The sequence below is a fragment of the Mytilus trossulus genome, chromosome 10, assembly GCF_036588685.1.
Source record: "Mytilus trossulus isolate FHL-02 chromosome 10, PNRI_Mtr1.1.1.hap1, whole genome shotgun sequence".
NCBI lineage: Eukaryota > Metazoa > Mollusca > Bivalvia > Mytilida > Mytilidae > Mytilus > Mytilus trossulus.
In genome coordinates, this window is record NC_086382.1 from 61,326,937 (window position 1) to 61,344,492 (window position 17,556).

At 33.1% G+C, this 17,556-nt stretch overlaps 2 protein-coding genes across 2 annotated transcripts; one reads left to right on the plus strand and one right to left on the minus strand.

The window, feature by feature from the left end:
• Positions 1–720: 720 nt before the first annotated feature.
• LOC134688318 (lambda-crystallin-like) lies at positions 721–7,649 on the minus strand. Its single transcript, XM_063548904.1, has 7 exons — positions 7,541–7,649; positions 6,550–6,582; positions 5,994–6,228; positions 5,494–5,655; positions 4,322–4,516; positions 1,777–1,888; positions 721–1,025 (listed from the first exon to the last, which is right to left on the minus strand). The coding sequence occupies exons 2-7, from the start codon at positions 6,573–6,575 to the stop codon at positions 796–798; spliced, it is 960 nt and encodes a 319-aa protein (XP_063404974.1). The 5' UTR covers positions 6,576–6,582; positions 7,541–7,649; the 3' UTR covers positions 721–795.
• Positions 7,616–16,588, plus strand: LOC134688319 (lambda-crystallin-like). The gene is made up of 6 exons (XM_063548905.1): positions 7,616–7,760; positions 11,209–11,443; positions 11,919–12,080; positions 12,365–12,559; positions 13,257–13,362; positions 16,329–16,588. The coding sequence occupies exons 1-6, from the start codon at positions 7,735–7,737 to the stop codon at positions 16,559–16,561; spliced, it is 957 nt and encodes a 318-aa protein (XP_063404975.1). The 5' UTR covers positions 7,616–7,734; the 3' UTR covers positions 16,562–16,588.
• The last annotated feature ends 968 nt before the right edge of the window (positions 16,589–17,556 follow it).

Sequence of the window (17,556 nt, forward strand, 5' to 3'; positions counted from 1 at the left end):
CATAACAGACAGAGAGAGAAAAATTGACGATTAAACGAGATATTTGCGTAAAAAATGATAAAATTCGTGCACAGAGGACTAAGTTTATGATATATACATGCATTGGTTCAAGAGTTCGATAAACATTATTTATCACCAATCACTCGTTTCATATGACTTTAAACTCATAAGTTTAAGATAAACTGACAACCTCATGGAAAAAAAAGAAAGAAAAAAGGACAGTTCACAAAATATTACATAAAAGTAGTTATCAAAAGTACCAGGATTATACTTCAGACGTGTAGTACATAAGACTTATCAGTGACGCTCATATCAAAATATTCATAAAGCTAAGCAAGTACAAAATTGATGAGCATTGGTGATCCAAAATTCCAAAAAGTTGTGCAAAAATTACAGACTGAGCAACACGAACCCAAACGTAAACCATCATGGGCTCAAGTACACCAGAAGAGGTAGCAGGTTTATAAAAATCTATATAGAATACTTTATTTGTACAAAATAACAATTTGAACACAACATATACTCATATGCGACGCGAGAAAGAAAATAAGGCTTTTCTTTTCTTCCTCAGGAATACCTTTGCTGTATTTTGGCAAATCTTCGAGGTTTTTTTTGCCCCATTGCTCTTCACGTCGTTCTTGATTTGGCCGTTTAACATTTTTTTATTCGACCGTCACTGATGCGTCTTTTGTAGATGATGAGTTCATAACAAACAACAAATAAGGGATTAAATACTGCGCACTAGTACATGCACAATGTATTTATTTTGGTTTATTATCATTCATTTCATTTTATTCAATTATCTTTGTCTTCTCCGGAATCAAAAGAAGCTTTAAGCTTTGCAAGTGCGGACAGTCTTGCATCCCGCCATTTTCTTCTCTCGTCCAGTTTATCCAAAGGTAAATATTCCACCATTTCACTTTGCATTTTATCGACTGTTGGGCCTTCAAATGGTTCTGGGCCTCCAAAAGACTGGCAAACTCTTAATATATCTGCACCGTATTTCCGACCCCAATCAAGCATACCTAAAATGACTTAATTTATATAGAATTCTGTTTGGATTGTTTTTTTCTTTTTTTAAACGATGGAAAATGTCGTGCATCTGTTACCTTTTACAAACTAAATTGAAAGGTTTAACAAAACAAAATTATATAACATTTCATTTTTCTATGCAACTAAGAACAATTATCTTGGAGTATGACAGTTGTTATTTATTCGTTTGATGAGTTTGAGTTTTTCTACATTTCATAAGGGACTAAATATATGAATTTTTCTCGGGAGTTCGGTATTTTTGTTATTTAATTTTTGTGCATCAATTTATGTGTACACAGATTCCATATAATCAGAGTGGAGATGGAAATGAAGAATAAAGTGATAACAAGCCGCTGACATACTTACACGATTCGTTCCTTTTAAAGTAAAAAAGGAATGCAAAATCGACCTTTTTTTTAATGAAACAATGGTCAATTGAAAATGTTTATGTTTGTGCCAACATTGACTAAAACAAAGCAAAGATCACCTGATCATTTATTAAAAGCGACCTTACAATGTTATGTAATGGAAACCACACCTATTTATCATTTTATGCTATAAACTACAAAAACCAGTATAGAAAACTGAAAATTTTGAACGACAGACAGATCAAGGAAATACGTTTTTAAAATACGAAAAGAAAATGCTTTTTCTCATAACCTTTTCTAGAACGAAAGGCGAAAGATATTTGATAAAAAAAGAACAAAAGTTATATACATTGATCGTTTCTAAAATCAAAATTACCATTTGGGCCAGCATTTAAGTAGGCAGTCTCGAATGGTCCAATAAAGGCATACCTACGGCCTAGTCCATCAGACATCACCTTGTCTAAATCCTGGACACTTACAACATCTTCCTAAAAGGACAAACAATTAAAATGCAAATTAATGTAATGTGTGTGTAGTACTGCAGAAAACTGTTCAATCACCAGCATCTTGATGCACAGGAAGTGAAAGATATATCTGAGTGGTATAAGTGTTTAGGAACCAAACTATATCTTGATGCACAGGAAACGGAAGATATATCTGAGTGGTACAAGTGTTCAGGAACTTAACTATATCTTGATGCACAGGACGTGGGAGATATATCTGAGTGGTATAAGTGTTCAGGAACTAAACTATATCTTGATGCACAGGAAGTGGGAGATATATCTGAGTGGTATAGGTGTTCAGGAACTAAACTATATCTTGATGCACAGGAAGTGGGAGATATATCTGAGTGGTATAAGTGTTCAGGAACTAAACTATATCTTGATGCACAGGAAGTGGGGGATATATCTGAGTGGTATAAGTGTTCAGGAACTAAACTATATGTTGATGCACGGGAAGTGGAAGATATATCTGAGTGGTATAAGTGTTCAGGAACTAAACTATATCTTGATGCACAGGAAGTGGGAGATATATCTGAGTGGTATAAGTGTTCAGGAACTAAACTATATCTTGATGCACAGGAAGTAGAAGATATATCTGAGTGGTATAAGTGTTCAGGAACTAAACTATATCTTGATGCACAGGAAGTGGAAGATATATCTGAGTGGCATAAGTGTTCAGGAACTACACTATATCTTGATGCACAGGAAGTGGAAGATATATCTGAGTGGTATAAGTGTTCAGGAACTACACTATATCTTGATGCACAGGAAGTGGAAGATATATCTGAGTGGTATAAGTGTTCAGGAACTACACTATATCTTGATGCACAGAAAGTGGGAGATATATCTGAGTGGTATAAGTGTTCAGGAACTAAACTATATCTTGATGCACAGGAAGCGGAAGATATATCTGAGTGATATAAGTGTTCGGGAACTACACTATATCTTGATGCACAGGAAGTGGAAGATATATATGAGTGGTATAAGTGTTCAGGAACTACACTATATCTTGATGCACAGAAAGTGGGAGATATATCTGAGTGGTATAAGTGTTCAGGAACTAAACTATATCTTGATGCACAGGAAGTGGAAGATATATCTGAGTGGTATTAGTGTTCAGGAACTACACTATATCTTGATGCACATGAAGTGGAAGATATATCTGAGTGGTATAAGTGTTCAGGAACTACATTATATCTTGATGCACAGGAAGTGGGAGATATATCTGAGTGGTATAAGTGTTCAGGAACTAAACTATATCTTGATGCACATGAAGTGGAAGATACATCTGAGTGGTATAAGTGTTCAGGAACTAAACTATATCTTGATGCACAGGAAGTGGGAGATATATCTGAGTGGTATAAGTGTTCAGGAACTAAACTATATCTTGATGCACAGGAAGTGGAAGATATATATGAGTGGTATAAGTGTTCAGGAACTACACTATATCTTGATGCACAGAAAGTGGGAGATATATCTGAGTGGTATAAGTGTTCAGGAACTAAACTATATCTTGATGCACAGAAAGCGGAAGATATATCTGAGTGATATAAGTGTTCAGGAACTACACTATATCTTGATGCACATGAAGTGGAAGATATATCTGAGTGGTATAAGTGTTCAGGAACTAAACTATATCTTGATGCACATGAAGTGGAAGATACATCTGAGTGGTATAAGTGTTCAGGAACTAAACTATATCTTGATGCACAGGAAGTGGGAGATATATCTGAGTGGTATAAGTGTTCAGGAACTAAACTATATCTTGATGCACATGAAGTGGAAGATATATCTGAGTGGTATAAGTGTTCAGGAACTAAACTATATCTTGATGCACATGAAGTGGAAGATACATCTGAGTGGTATAAGTGTTCAGGAACTAAACTATATCTTGATGCACAGGAAGTGGGAGATATATCTGAGTGGTATAAGTGTTCAGGAACTAAACTATATCTTGATGCACAGGAAGTGGAAGATATATATGAGTGGTATAAGTGTTCAGGAACTACACTATATCTTGATGCACAGAAAGTGGGAGATATATCTGAGTGGTATAAGTGTTCAGGAACTAAACTATATCTTGATGCACAGAAAGCGGAAGATATATCTGAGTGATATAAGTGTTCAGGAACTACACTATATCTTGATGCACATGAAGTGGAAGATATATCTGAGTGGTATAAGTGTTCAGGAACTACACTATATCTTGATGCACAGGAAGTGGGAGATATATCCGAGTGGTATAAGTGTTCAGGAACTAAACTATATCTTGATGCACATGAAGTGGAAGATATATCTGAGTGGTATAAGTGTTCAGGAACTAAACTATATCTTGATGCACAGGAAGTGGAAGATATATATGAGGGAAAAAAATCATATAAATACATATACAATATATAAAAGTTATAGGGAACTTACTCTTATAAGACTAAAGCATTCCCGTAATAAAGCATACTGAATCCGATTGAGAACATATCCTAATATTTCCTTTTTAACAGTAACAGGACTTTGTCCAATCTTTTTCATTAAAGCTGTTGTCTGTGGCAACAAGTCTGGATCTGCCCATGGAGAAGGTCCAAGTTCTACCAATGGAGCATAAAATGGAGGATTTGTCTACAAAATATGTGCATTTCTGTATGTTATAAACATTAATATAAAAATATTTTACATTTGACAGCAATTAAATAAAAATCAAAAAACAATTTCATTGTAGTACAATCTTTAATCTCAAATGGACCTTTTGTCGTATATCAGCAGAGAACAGAAATTTAAGGTGACATTTCAAAATATTTGCATAAACAAAATGCCAATGAACTTACAACAGACTTAACATTGCCATAAAAGTGTGAGGTTCCGCTAGCCATAAAACCAGGTTCAGCTCACAATTTTTTCTAAGAATGTCTGTACAAAGTCAGGTAAATGGTAGTTGTTATCTTATATTTCGTTTATGTGTGTGTTGCATTGTCGTTTGGTTTTGTTTTTTTTTCACTTCGGTGTTTCTGTGTTTTCGTTTTTTTCCTCTCATAGTTGATGAGTTTCCTTCGGTTTTAACATACAGCGGTATATTACTGTTGGCTTTATTTACGTCAAGCTCTATAAAGAAAGTAATTAAGCTATTATTCTTTTAGAACAACTCATACCTTATTTCCATGATAGGTGAAATCAATTAGTAATGGTATAAAAAGCATACCACAAAATATTTTCAGAAAAGTATGTTAAAGATTTAAAAAAAATGAAACTACGAAAATGTCGGATCTTTATTTAAAGTATGTTCATATCTCTTTCACCTTGTCTTTCAACCGTTAAACTATTTAATCACTAAATAGTACCACATAACGGACCAGTACCTGCTTAGCAGTTTGGTATTAATGCTCGACGTTTCCTTAAGTGATTTTGCGTCCTAACTGACATGATGTGCGTGCCACTAATAATTCTTAGTTAATAAAAATAGAGCTTCTGGCATACTAAAAAACAAAAAAATAAAAACAACACGTTATAAATGGCATGCCTCCGAAGCACTTTTCTGCAGCCTAGTATGATGATTTTTGCACTCCTTCCAAAGTTTAAAATGGAAACTTAGGGAAACTTACAGGATGAGCCACGATAAACCTGTTTCTGTTTTTCAGGTGACTACAAAGATCTGAAGGTACAATGGTACTGGCTGATGAGGTTAGTATTGCCGTAGGCTCCATAATAGCATCGATCTTCTGATGAACACTTCTCTTCAACTCTAAAATTTCTGGAACATTTTCCTAAAAATAGTAGAAATGGATAATATCCATGCTTTGAATAATACTTTCATTATTGTGATCAATTGTTTGATGTAAAAACAAACTCAATTCACTGTTAGCAAGTCTGAGATCTTCTAACAACGAGCGACTATCGGTTACCCGAACGTTTTCGTCATTTAATTAAGAAAATAGAGGTGGATTGGATATATATTCCACAATAAATCAATGTTTGTAAAATATCTGTGTAGAAAAGCGATTACAATTGTATGGGATACTTTACACATAATAATGAAAAGGAATTAAAAAAAACGATATACCAGTTACCTGTTGTATTTGACTTCTTTACATTTTTTCCTTACCTGTATATACATTGCTCCTTCTATACAATATTTCAAATCATTTGTTCCTTCTATAGCCCGGAACTGTTGTTCTTTAGTCAAGTGTCCTCTCATTAAACCAATTTCTTCCAAATGTTCTAGTTGTGAACTAATATTGGAGAGTGCGTCGGTTATCTGTTTTGGTTCAATGTCGTATATTCTAACTTTGTATCCCGCTGCAGCAAACAGCATGGCCCAACTCCGACCAATCAGGCCACTTCAAAATAAAGTTCATAAATCATATATCAGTTGTGTTACCTATTACGGAGATACATTAAAATAAGGAGTTGTGGTGTAATTGACATTGCGACAACTATCCACCAAAGTTTAAATAAAGTGAATCTTTATCTTAGTTGGTATAGGCAGCCGTACGGTATTGAATAATATTATAAGAAAACCCATACCGTACATGAAAAGTATGAAACAATTCAATTGATAAAACTAGCGGCCTAATATGTTACAAAACAGTTAACGAAAAACGAAGTTAAACTTCTCTCTTTCCTATGATGATTTTAAGAAGAAAAAAATCTGATCTTACCTTCCCACTATTGCAACTCTTTCCATGATATAACTACAAAAAAATGTCTATTATATATGACCTAGTCAATATTTATTGTCAAAAGGATAAAGAAAAGAAGAGTATGTTCCAATCAAGGAATGTGCATAAAATGGATTTTAAATACTTAATATAGTGCTAGGTTTCGGTACCAAATTTCCCTCTCCTACCGACTCGGAAAATTTCCCAGTCCCTTGCACAGGCACTTTTTTTTACTAAAGGTTTTTTTTTCTGAGAAAAAGTGCATGTGGTCCCTTAGTTGTTATTTTTTTGGCTAATACTCCTCCATAACATGATATATCTGTTTATAAATTTAGCGTGACATATGATGTTTTAGCTATACCCTAGCTGAAATTGAACTTATTTATGAAAAATTACGTTCTGGATTATAAGTCTGGAACATAAAAATAGTACCCGATGTAGTAGATTCAGTTGATATTTTGAAAACGGCTTCTTAGTAAAACGGTTCTACTGTAGAGAATTCTTTTCCTTTTGTTATTATATAGGGTAATCAGAATTAATACTACCAATTAGATGTAATAAATGTTTTTGCTTGAATTGAGAACCTATTCTCTACACCCAAAGAGGAATTCAATGAATGTCTGCATTTCAAACCGAAATAGTTTTAACAGTATAAACGTACGTCTACAAATCAAAGAAAATCATATCGAGAAAGTAATCTATGCACGCCTTCCGGTGTGTGGGATTTTGTCGCTGTGTTGAAGACCGATTGGTAGCATCGGGCTGTTTTCTGCTCTTTGACCGGGTTATTGTATCTCTTTGACACATTCCCCCTTTCCATTCTCAATTTTATTTATTTATTTATGAGTTATAATCTCACGACAGTTATGCAATTCTTGATGAAGAATCAACAAGATGTCAAACTAGAAATAATGATATACTGTATGTACTAATTTAAGTAAAACTAAATGATATAACAACAAACAATTAATGAAACGAATACGGCACTTACTTTAATTTATTCAGTCTTGAAATTTCTATATAAAGTCTGCTTGAAAATCACATGTAATATAGTATGTGATCTGTTTAAGAGTGTGTCGTTATCTTTATACAGTGTGAATAATGTTCAGATTTGCATAAATTGTGTGACTTTCCTGACATCCTACCTATTAAGGTTGTTTTCGATAAGCAGGCATATTGTTTAGAATGAACAAGGTGGCTATAATAGGATGGTAAGTTTTATATTAATTTACTTATTCATACATACATATTTCATAGATCAAAGAAATATACTTTAACTTATACCTAATAATGATCTTGAATTGTGTTGTCTTAGCCTTTCTTTTACAGTTTTATTTTGTTTGTTTGTGTACATCTAGGTCTGACAGTGGACCGCTGCTCAGTACTAACAGCATCGTTTTTTTACTCGAGTGTTGGTGTTTTAACGCCACTTTTAAGCGCAATTGTTGGGCTATTTCGTGGCAGTCGGGTTTTTTTGGCGGAGCGAGCCGGATATACCAGTGAAAACCACCAACCTTCGATAGGGAAACTGACAATCCAGGTCAAATAAGATTGGATTCGAGTGTACCCGCGTAAGGGGTTTGAAATCTCAACGTCAGAGTTGACTGGCATGGTTTTTACAGCTCTTTTCATAATGCTAATTTGTTTTGGGAAATGTGAAATATTGTTAGATGTTTTGCCTTACACACTTTCTTTGATATAAGCTAAGTGTTAAATTTACCAAATCAGCAAAGATTTCAAGATTATACAATATAAAGGGCTATCAGATTGCTTTATTGTGTTGTGTCATTTATAGTAAAAATCATTTTAAGACAATAACATACATTTGCATAAAGTGTGAGATGATTTCGCACACACATCCATCTATAAAGATTGTGTTGATAATCTGGCATATTGAAACAAGGGCTGTGATAGGGTGGTTATTAAAGGCAACATGCAGTAGTATGCTGTTGTTTAAAATTCATTAATTGATTGAGAGATAACAAACCCGTGTCACAAACCAAAACCAAGGGAAACACCGACGTGCAACAAAATAAACTAAACGACAATGCAACATACATAGAAACGAACTATTAGATAACAACTGCCATATTCCTGACTTGGTACAGGACATTTTAAGACGCATTCATATCTTTCGTACTTTGTCAAAAGTATTTGAACATGTATTAAAACTACTTCCTATATGTACGAGGTACGAAAATACTAATTTAGTACGCCAGATTTGCGTTTCGTCTGCAAAAGACTCATCAGTGACGCTCATATCAAAATATTTATAAAGACAAATAAGTACAAAGTTGAAGAGCATTGAGGATCCAAAATTCCAAAAAGTTTTGCCAAATACGGCTTAGGTATGGGATAAGAAAATCCTTAGTTTTTCGAAAATTTCAAAATTTTGTAAACAGGAAATTTATAAAAATGACACATTATTGATATTTATGTCAAAACCGTAGTGTTGACTACTGGGCTGGTGTTACCCTCGGGGACGAAACGTCGACCCGCAGTGGCATTGACCCAGTGGTGTGAATATTTATAAAGACAAATAAGTACAAAGTTGAAGAGCATTGAGGATCCAAAATTCCAAAAAGTTTTGCCAAATACGGCTTAGGTATGGGATTAGAAAATCCTTAGTTTTTCGAAAATTTCAAAATTTTGTAAACAGGAAATTTATAAAAATGACACATTATTGATATTTATGTCAAAACCGTAGTGTTGACTACTGGGCTGGTGTTACCCTCGGGGACGAAACGTCGACCCGCAGTGGCATTGACCCAGTGGTGTGAATAGTTATCAAAGGTACCAGGATTATAATCTAGTACCCAAGACGCTAGTTTCGTCTACATAAGACTCATCAGTGACGCTCATATCAAAATATGTATAAAGCCAAACAAGTACAAAGTTGTATTAAGTCCATTCAATCCTGATACAGGATGTGTGCGTCTCCTGATCTCCTTTAAACAAAAAAAAAGTAAAAGGAATTTATAGACACTTGATTTAAATCGAAAAATATCACTATTAGATGTTCTTTTGAAATATTCCAAATTTAGCCACTGTAACGAAACACAGGATTTCTCGAAACCTAGCTCTTAAAAGATGGGCGTAAAGTGGACTCATTGCCATTTCTCGATGAACGAACAATTAAAAGTGTCTTGTACGTTGATCTTTTTACCGAATTCAGAAAACACGATGAATAACGAGCCTTTTTCACGGGTGCACGTGAAATAAAAATGGCAAATCACGTTGCACGAAAATAACCCTTTACCACACTCTTAAAAAGCTTAACCTCAGTATATATGGTGGAAATCCCTGATAAATGTATTGGCTATCGAAGATGGCCGCTATATTTTATCATAGATTACATACTACCTTTATGGATTCATCTACTTATTTTTTGTCAGATAAAAATTATCAAGATATCTTTAAGTCTTATCTCAATTTGCATGTGAGCATGTGATTCAAACAAGCAACTTGAAACTCAAATGTCAAATGGGAAGTAAAAAAAAACATTTAGTGTGTTGTTTCTTATCAGAACGATATGTATACTAGTATATAATATTATTTGCTTATAAGAACCAAAATATATGCATATGTACTTTTAATTATCAATATTTTTGTGTACATAATTATAAGAACAATTGGTAGTGTTCCTTAAGTAACATTTGCAGAATTTTTTAAGGACGCTTATTATTAATTACTATTATCATAGAATACTACACACTTATAAGGAATCATCAGTGTATGGCATGGCATTTTGACCTACATAAGTCTTACATAAGTAAACGTGGTAAAGTTCTATCAAGTACAGATACTATTGAACACAATGAATCAGCCGATTCGTTTACTATTGATCAATCAATGATAAAACATTGTTTTTCTAAATGGAAGGTTTTGAAAAACATGATGAAGTTTATGTGTTAACCGATTGTTTAAGTTAAATGAGCGAACAACTTCCATTAATAATTATGTCATTTTCAAACTTATGTTTTAACAAATATCGTATCAATAATAAACTGTCCATTTTTTTTCATTGATCTAATATTCAATATACCTCTAATATTGGCCATTGGGCGTTATGAAAAAAAACCATAATTAATCACCTATATGATTGTTATTACATGGATTACACATAGCAGAGCAGATGTACGAGAAATTTAAAAGACAAATTGAGTTTAGATACTGTTAAGACTGTAATTTTTTATTTTTTTATATCGTTTTTGGATTTAAAATAATACTGACTATTAATTTTAGTGTTGTTTTTTTTTTTCATTTTGAAGATTTGTTTCTATAGATTTTTATTATGTCGGTTGTTTGTGTAAGGGAGATGTAAAAACCTAGGGATTCTATAAATGATTAAATTATATTATAAGGATTGGATAAAACTGTTTTAATGCCAGTGTCCACCCTTATTTCCTTTCGAATAATATCTGTAACCTGCTTGCTTCCGGGTACATGAACTTCTCGCTGTGTTGCAGACCCATTGCTGGCTTTCATTCTTTTTACTGCACTTTGGTGTCTCTTTGTCACATTCCCCAATTCCTATTTGTAATTTATCTTCAGTATCCGTACTAATGGGCCTTAAATGCCGACCGGCATGAAGAGGATAGGTGAGGTGATCCGTACTAATGATAAACTAGCAAGACAGTACATTTTTATTTTTTTAAGTGGAATGATAGGTCGGAGCTGGGCTATGATATTTGCTGGGAGTGGTTATAAAGTTTCTATTTATGACACGGTCCCAAAACAACTAGAGGAAGGTTTAGCTGCAATAAAATCAGAGCTTGAAAGCCTAAAATCTGCAGCTCAGCTTAGAGGAACTTTATCAGTTGAGGAACAAACAGCCTTGATCGAAGGAACAACAGACCTTAAGTCATGTGTTAACAATGCCTTTTATATACAGGTATGAACCGATTAGTATTAAAATTGTGTTATTTTTTTTTATAAATGTGTACATTATACGGTTAATTTCCAATAGAGCCATATTGTGCTAAATTGTATTGCAATAATATGTGTCATCAAAATTGTATCTAATATTTCAAATAATTTGTAGCAATATCAGAGTAGATATTTCTTAGAGAGAAAAAAAAAACATGCAAAATTCAAACGAACTAAAAAGCCATTTATTTCGACTAAAGAAAAACATTCACCAATACCTACTATGGCGGACATAGTTCTGTCTACTGAAAGTTATACTTGTCCTCAGTTGAGTTTTAATTGATAATTCGAGTGCAAAAATATTGCATTGTTTTATTACAAATCTATGACATCACATTATAGTCGAGTGACATATGTTTAATTTTTAAAACTCTATCAATAATTCCAGAAATGTGATCTTATACTGTTATAAGACTTTTTACTCATGCTTTCAATTATAGGAATGTGTATTCGAGGACGTAGAGTTAAAGCGACAAGTCCACAGTAAGATAGATACTTTGATGGGCGAGGATGCCATTCTTGCAAGTTCTACTAGCTGTATTTTACCTGCCCGCATTGCTGACCAACTTAAACATAGAAATAGATTTATTGTTGCTCACCCGGTCAGTCTCCCAATTATATCTTAAATTGGTAAAATTTTCAGCGAAAAAAAAACATCTTCGAAAAGGATCGAATAGACTTAATGTTTTACCAAATTCTTCAACTGTTTTGAGAATTTCTTCAGTAAACATATATACAATAAGGAGTTAAGGTGGTTTAAGCAAATAGAAAAAGTAAATGGTGCATGTATTCAAATAGTAGCTGGTAAAATATATATTCACAATCTATGAAAACAGTTATTGACCTATATACAGTTAAAATAAACCTGTATCTAATTATTTTCTAGACAAATCCGCCCTATTATGTGCCACTGGTAGAACTCCTCCCCTCGCCATGGGCTGATGACGATGTCTTAACCAAAACTAAGGATTTAATGGACAAAATAGGTCAAACTCCAATCACAGTCAAAAAGCAAAAGGATGGACTAGTTTTGAACAGATTACAAAATGCAATATTCAAAGAATGCTTTGATTTGTTTAGGGTATGTATTTGGTAAATGTCCTTGTGCGAATTTGATTGAAACTAAATGGGCAGATAACATTGTTTATTTTTTTAATGAAATGAAGCCGACTATTGAAATTGTCGGTTCGTGAATACTATTATGCAAATCATTGATACAAATCTGTTGAGAATATACATATATTTTTTATTAAAGTTTGGACCAGCACTGAATTACAGGCATGTGGTTAGAAGTACACATTCTTTGGGATGAGAGGACAAGAAAATTCTCTTTGCCACAGAACTTTACAGTTCTTTTTTTTTTAAATTTAAACCTGTTATATACAACTGAAAATACTAATACGTATTACATAGTACAAAAAGAATGGTATAATAATCAGTTCTGCTCGGGGAATAATTTCTAACGTCTTGAATGATAAATTCTGCAAAGAATTTTGTTGTAATTTTTTTCAAATACCAGCATTATTTGCATCTGATCAGATTTTTTTCACCATTGCATCTTTTCAACACATATCCAGCCATGTCAAAAAGAGGGGATTCCCAACCCAGGATAAAAGGGGGGGGGGGTTCCAGCTATATGTCCCCATTCAAATGCATTGATCAGCTAAAAAAATGGGGGTTCACCCCCCCTCCCTCGGATCCACCACCACATATATTAGTTCCAATGCCATGCTTTATCCAGTAATTGTGATAAGTTTTTGTTTACTTTGTATGATCAGAAAGGAGTTATGACAGCAACAGACATAGACCTAGTAATGACAGAAGGGTTGGGAAGACGATATGCCTTTCTTGGAGTGTTAGAAACTGCTTACTTAAATGCTGATGGTATGTTAATAATATACCAAGATAAACTCATCATAGATACCAGGACTAAATTTAGTATATACCCCAGATGCGCGTTTCGTCTACAAAAGACTCATCAGTTACGCTCGAATCAAAAAAAAAAAAAAAAAAAAAAAAAAGATAAATGACGAAGTTGAAAAGCATTGAGGACCAAAATTCCTAAAAGTTTTGCCAAATACAGCTAAGGTAATCTATGCCCAAGGTAGAAAAGCCTTAGTATTTAAAAAAAATATCAAAAATTTGTTAACAGTAAAACAGTAAATTTATAAATATAACCATATCAATGACAATTCATGTCAGCACCAAGATAACATAAGAACTACGACAATCCAGATGTTTTAAGTTGTAGAATTATGAGTCGATGATTGATGGTATATTAGTTTCCCTAATATGAATAAGTTAATTCCAGAAAACCCTTTTAACCAAATGTTTTATTTCTAAAATTTTCAAGCCATTTACATCAAATTCAATAATTATTGAATATTACATGCAAAACGTTTTAGGAGTGCCAATATGTCCAGCAGCAAATATTAGATTGACATCCTGGATTTAAACCAAATATGAACATGTCATTTATATAAAAAAAAAAAAGAAGTGGTATAGTAATGAGACAACTCTCCAAAAGATACCACATGGCACAGAAATTAACAGCTATTGATAACTGTATGACCTTCAACAATGAGCAAAGCCAATAACGCATAGTTATAGCTATAAAAGGCCCTGAAATCACTAATTGTAAAAGAATTCAAACGATGTCTAAGATGGTTCACTGAGTTGTTGTAATCAGTATACGAGATTGCAGGGTTACAGATCTAAAAAAAATGTCACCCTAAAGTTACTTTTATCTTAACCAACCAGGTATTGTGTCAATCTTCGATGTACTGCATGCTCAATGGAGAGGCAGCTAATACTTATTTTTCTCTCTTTTATCAAGGATCACACTAATGAGGTTTCTTGTTTGAGGCTTTAACATTACTATTAATCTGGAAACAGTATATCTGCAAATGTTTGCACCTGTCATAAGTCAAGAATATGATGTGCAGTAGTTGTCGTTTGTTTATGTAATTTATACATGTTTCTCATTTCTCATTTTTTAGCTCACTTGGCCTAAAAGGCCATGTGAGCTTTTCTCATCACTTGGCGTCCGTCGTCGTCGTCGTCTATCGTCGTTAACAATTTTTCAAACATCTTCTCCTCTGAAACTACTATGTGGATTTGAATGAAACTTAGCATGATTATTTCTTAGATTATCCTGCACAAAGTGTGTGCTTCGATTTTTGATCCGTCAAAAAACATGGCCGTCGTTACTTAAAATAGAACATAATGATCAAATGCAGTTTTTGGCTTATATCTCAAAAACGAAAGCATTTAGAGCAAATCCGACAGAGGGTAAAAATGTTCATTAGGTCAATATCTAGTCCTGAAATTTTCAGATGAATCAAACAACCCATTGTTGGGTTGCTGCCACTTAATTGGTAATTTTGAGGAAATTTTGCTGTTTTTGGTCATTATCTTGAATATTTTTAAAGATAAAGATGAACTGTGAACAGCAAAAATGATCAGCAAAGTAAGATCTACAAATAAGTTAATATGACCAAAATTGTCAATTGACCCCTTAAGGGGTTATTGTCCTTTAATGACATTTTTTCACAATTTGTTCATCATATTTGCTAACTTTAAAAAATCTTCTCCTCTAAAACTACTCCACCAAATTCAACCAAACTTCAACTGAATGATCAGTAGGGTGTATAAAATAAAGATTGTGTTTTATTTTTTATTTCATCAAAAAACATGGCCGTCATGGCTAAAAATAGAACACAGGGTAAAATGCAGTTTTTGGCTTATATCTCAAAAACTCCAGCATTTAGAGCAAATAAGACTAGAAGTTAAAAGTATTTATTAGGTCAAGGTCTACCGGTCCTGAAATTTTCAGCTGAATTGGGTAACTGGCTTTTCAGGTATAATGCCCCTGAATTGATGATTTTAAAGAAATTTTGCAGTTTTTGGTTATTATTTTGAATATTATTATAGATACAGATAAACTGTTAATAGCAAAAATGTTAAGCAAAGTAAGATCTACAAATAAATCAATTTGACCAAAATTGTCAATTGACCCCTTGAGGAGTTATTGCCCTTTAAAGACTTTTTTCACAATTTGTTATCATGTTGACTTATTTAAAAAAAATCTTCTCCTTTGAAACTGCTGTATCAATTTCAGCCAAATTTAGGTTAAGTGAGTTTCAGAGTATCTAGTATAAATTTTATATTTTATTTCCTTGTATGTCAAGAAACATAGCTCCTATGGCTAATATAGAACATAGGAGAAAATGATTTATTTTTTTTGCTTTTGAAGAAAATAGGACGATTCAAAGAACATTTAAATAAATTGAAAAGCCAAAATAATCATTGATGAGAGATTTAACCAAAAAAATTAAGGTGAGCTATTCAGGCTCTTGAGAGCCTCTTGTTTTATAAAGATTAGACCGTTGATTTTACTGTTTAAATGGTTTTACACTAGTAATTTTAGGGCCCTTCATAGCTTGTTGTTCGGTGTGAGCCAAGGCTCCGTGTTGAAGGCTGTACATTGACATATAATGGTCAACTTTTTTAAATTGTTATTTGGATGGAGAGTTGTCTCATTGGCACTCACACCATATATTCCTTATTTATGTTCCTGATTTAATTAAGTTTTACCTACAAGAATAAATAACTCATAACTGTATTCTTACACCATAAATAAGCAAAAGCAATTTTATCTTCAATAAACAGCATTAAATTGATACCTATATATATTGTTAATATATCATATAACTGCTTCTGTTAACCCAATTCTTCTTTAACCAACAAGTGTTTGACAATGGAAGCAACATAAGTGCTTTGTTTTGAGTTGTTCAAGAGGTATATGTTGATTTTTGTAATCTTCCTGCTTACATGTATGTATATTTCAGGCTTTGATGTTTATAGTCAAAGGTATGCTAAGCCAATACTTGAAGTTCAGAAGACGTTTGAACCACCAGAGCCTTTTAACGATGTTCCTGTTCTCAGTAAGATACAAGAGGAAATGGTGAAGAAAACACCACTTAATAAACTTCCTGAACGATACCAATGGAGAGATGCTAGGTTATCTGCTCTTAATACACTCATTAAAGACATGAATGAAGCTGATGCTAGTAAACAGTGAATAAATATCAATAAAATATAGATTTGATTTTTGTTAATATTTGTAAATAAAGAAGCAACTCTTTTCATTATTCAGAGAAGTCTGCTGATAGAGGATTGCAGTTTTTTTTTTTGAGTTTTAGTTACAAATTATAGAAACATTATCCCTTGATTAGAGTTTTTTTTCAAATTTATTTTCTGCAAAAATTCAAAACTGAACACGGAAACATGTGAAATAGAAATTGAAAAAAAATTGCACGAAAAATCAGAAAAAAGGAAGCACAAGAAATAAAATCGCAAATTTGAACAAAAAAAGTACCAGAAGTTATTTCTCAGCCGTTCTTGATGATCATGCAGCCATTATTATAACGCGTTGCCAGTAAACTCAACTTGCCACCATCAAATCCCAATTGATGCCGTCAGAGCTTAAAATACAACAGTTATCTCCTAATTCATGTGAAATTCACATGAAAATTTCACGTGTTTCATGTGTTAGCTCGTTTGAGGTGAATCTCATTTGAAATTTTTCACATGAATTTCATTTGAGATTCATGTGAAATTCATGTGAGCAGATTTTGCCTGTATACAGTTATCCTATTACTCATTATAAGTGAGTATCTAACTTTACAAAAGAAAAAGAAAAAAAATCTAGTAGTCACAAATCCATGAAAATAAGGTTGAGGATAATAGACCCGTTTGGTTTTCTTGTTTAAATGGATTTACACTTTTTTGGGGCCCTCTGTCTGGTGTGAGACAATGCTCCTTGTTGAAGACTTTGACCTATATTGATTTACTTTTACAAATTGTGACTTGAATGGAGTGTTGTCTCATTGGCACTCATATCACATCTTCTTATTTCTATATATGACAGAGGGAAACTTTGTCACAAAAGGTATCTGTATTTTAAAATATGGAGCTTTACATAAATATTAAACGCCACCTTCTGGTTGTGATACCTAGGTCTCTATTTCTAGAAATTGCATTGCAATCAGACAAAAACTAAAAGTTCTTTCATTT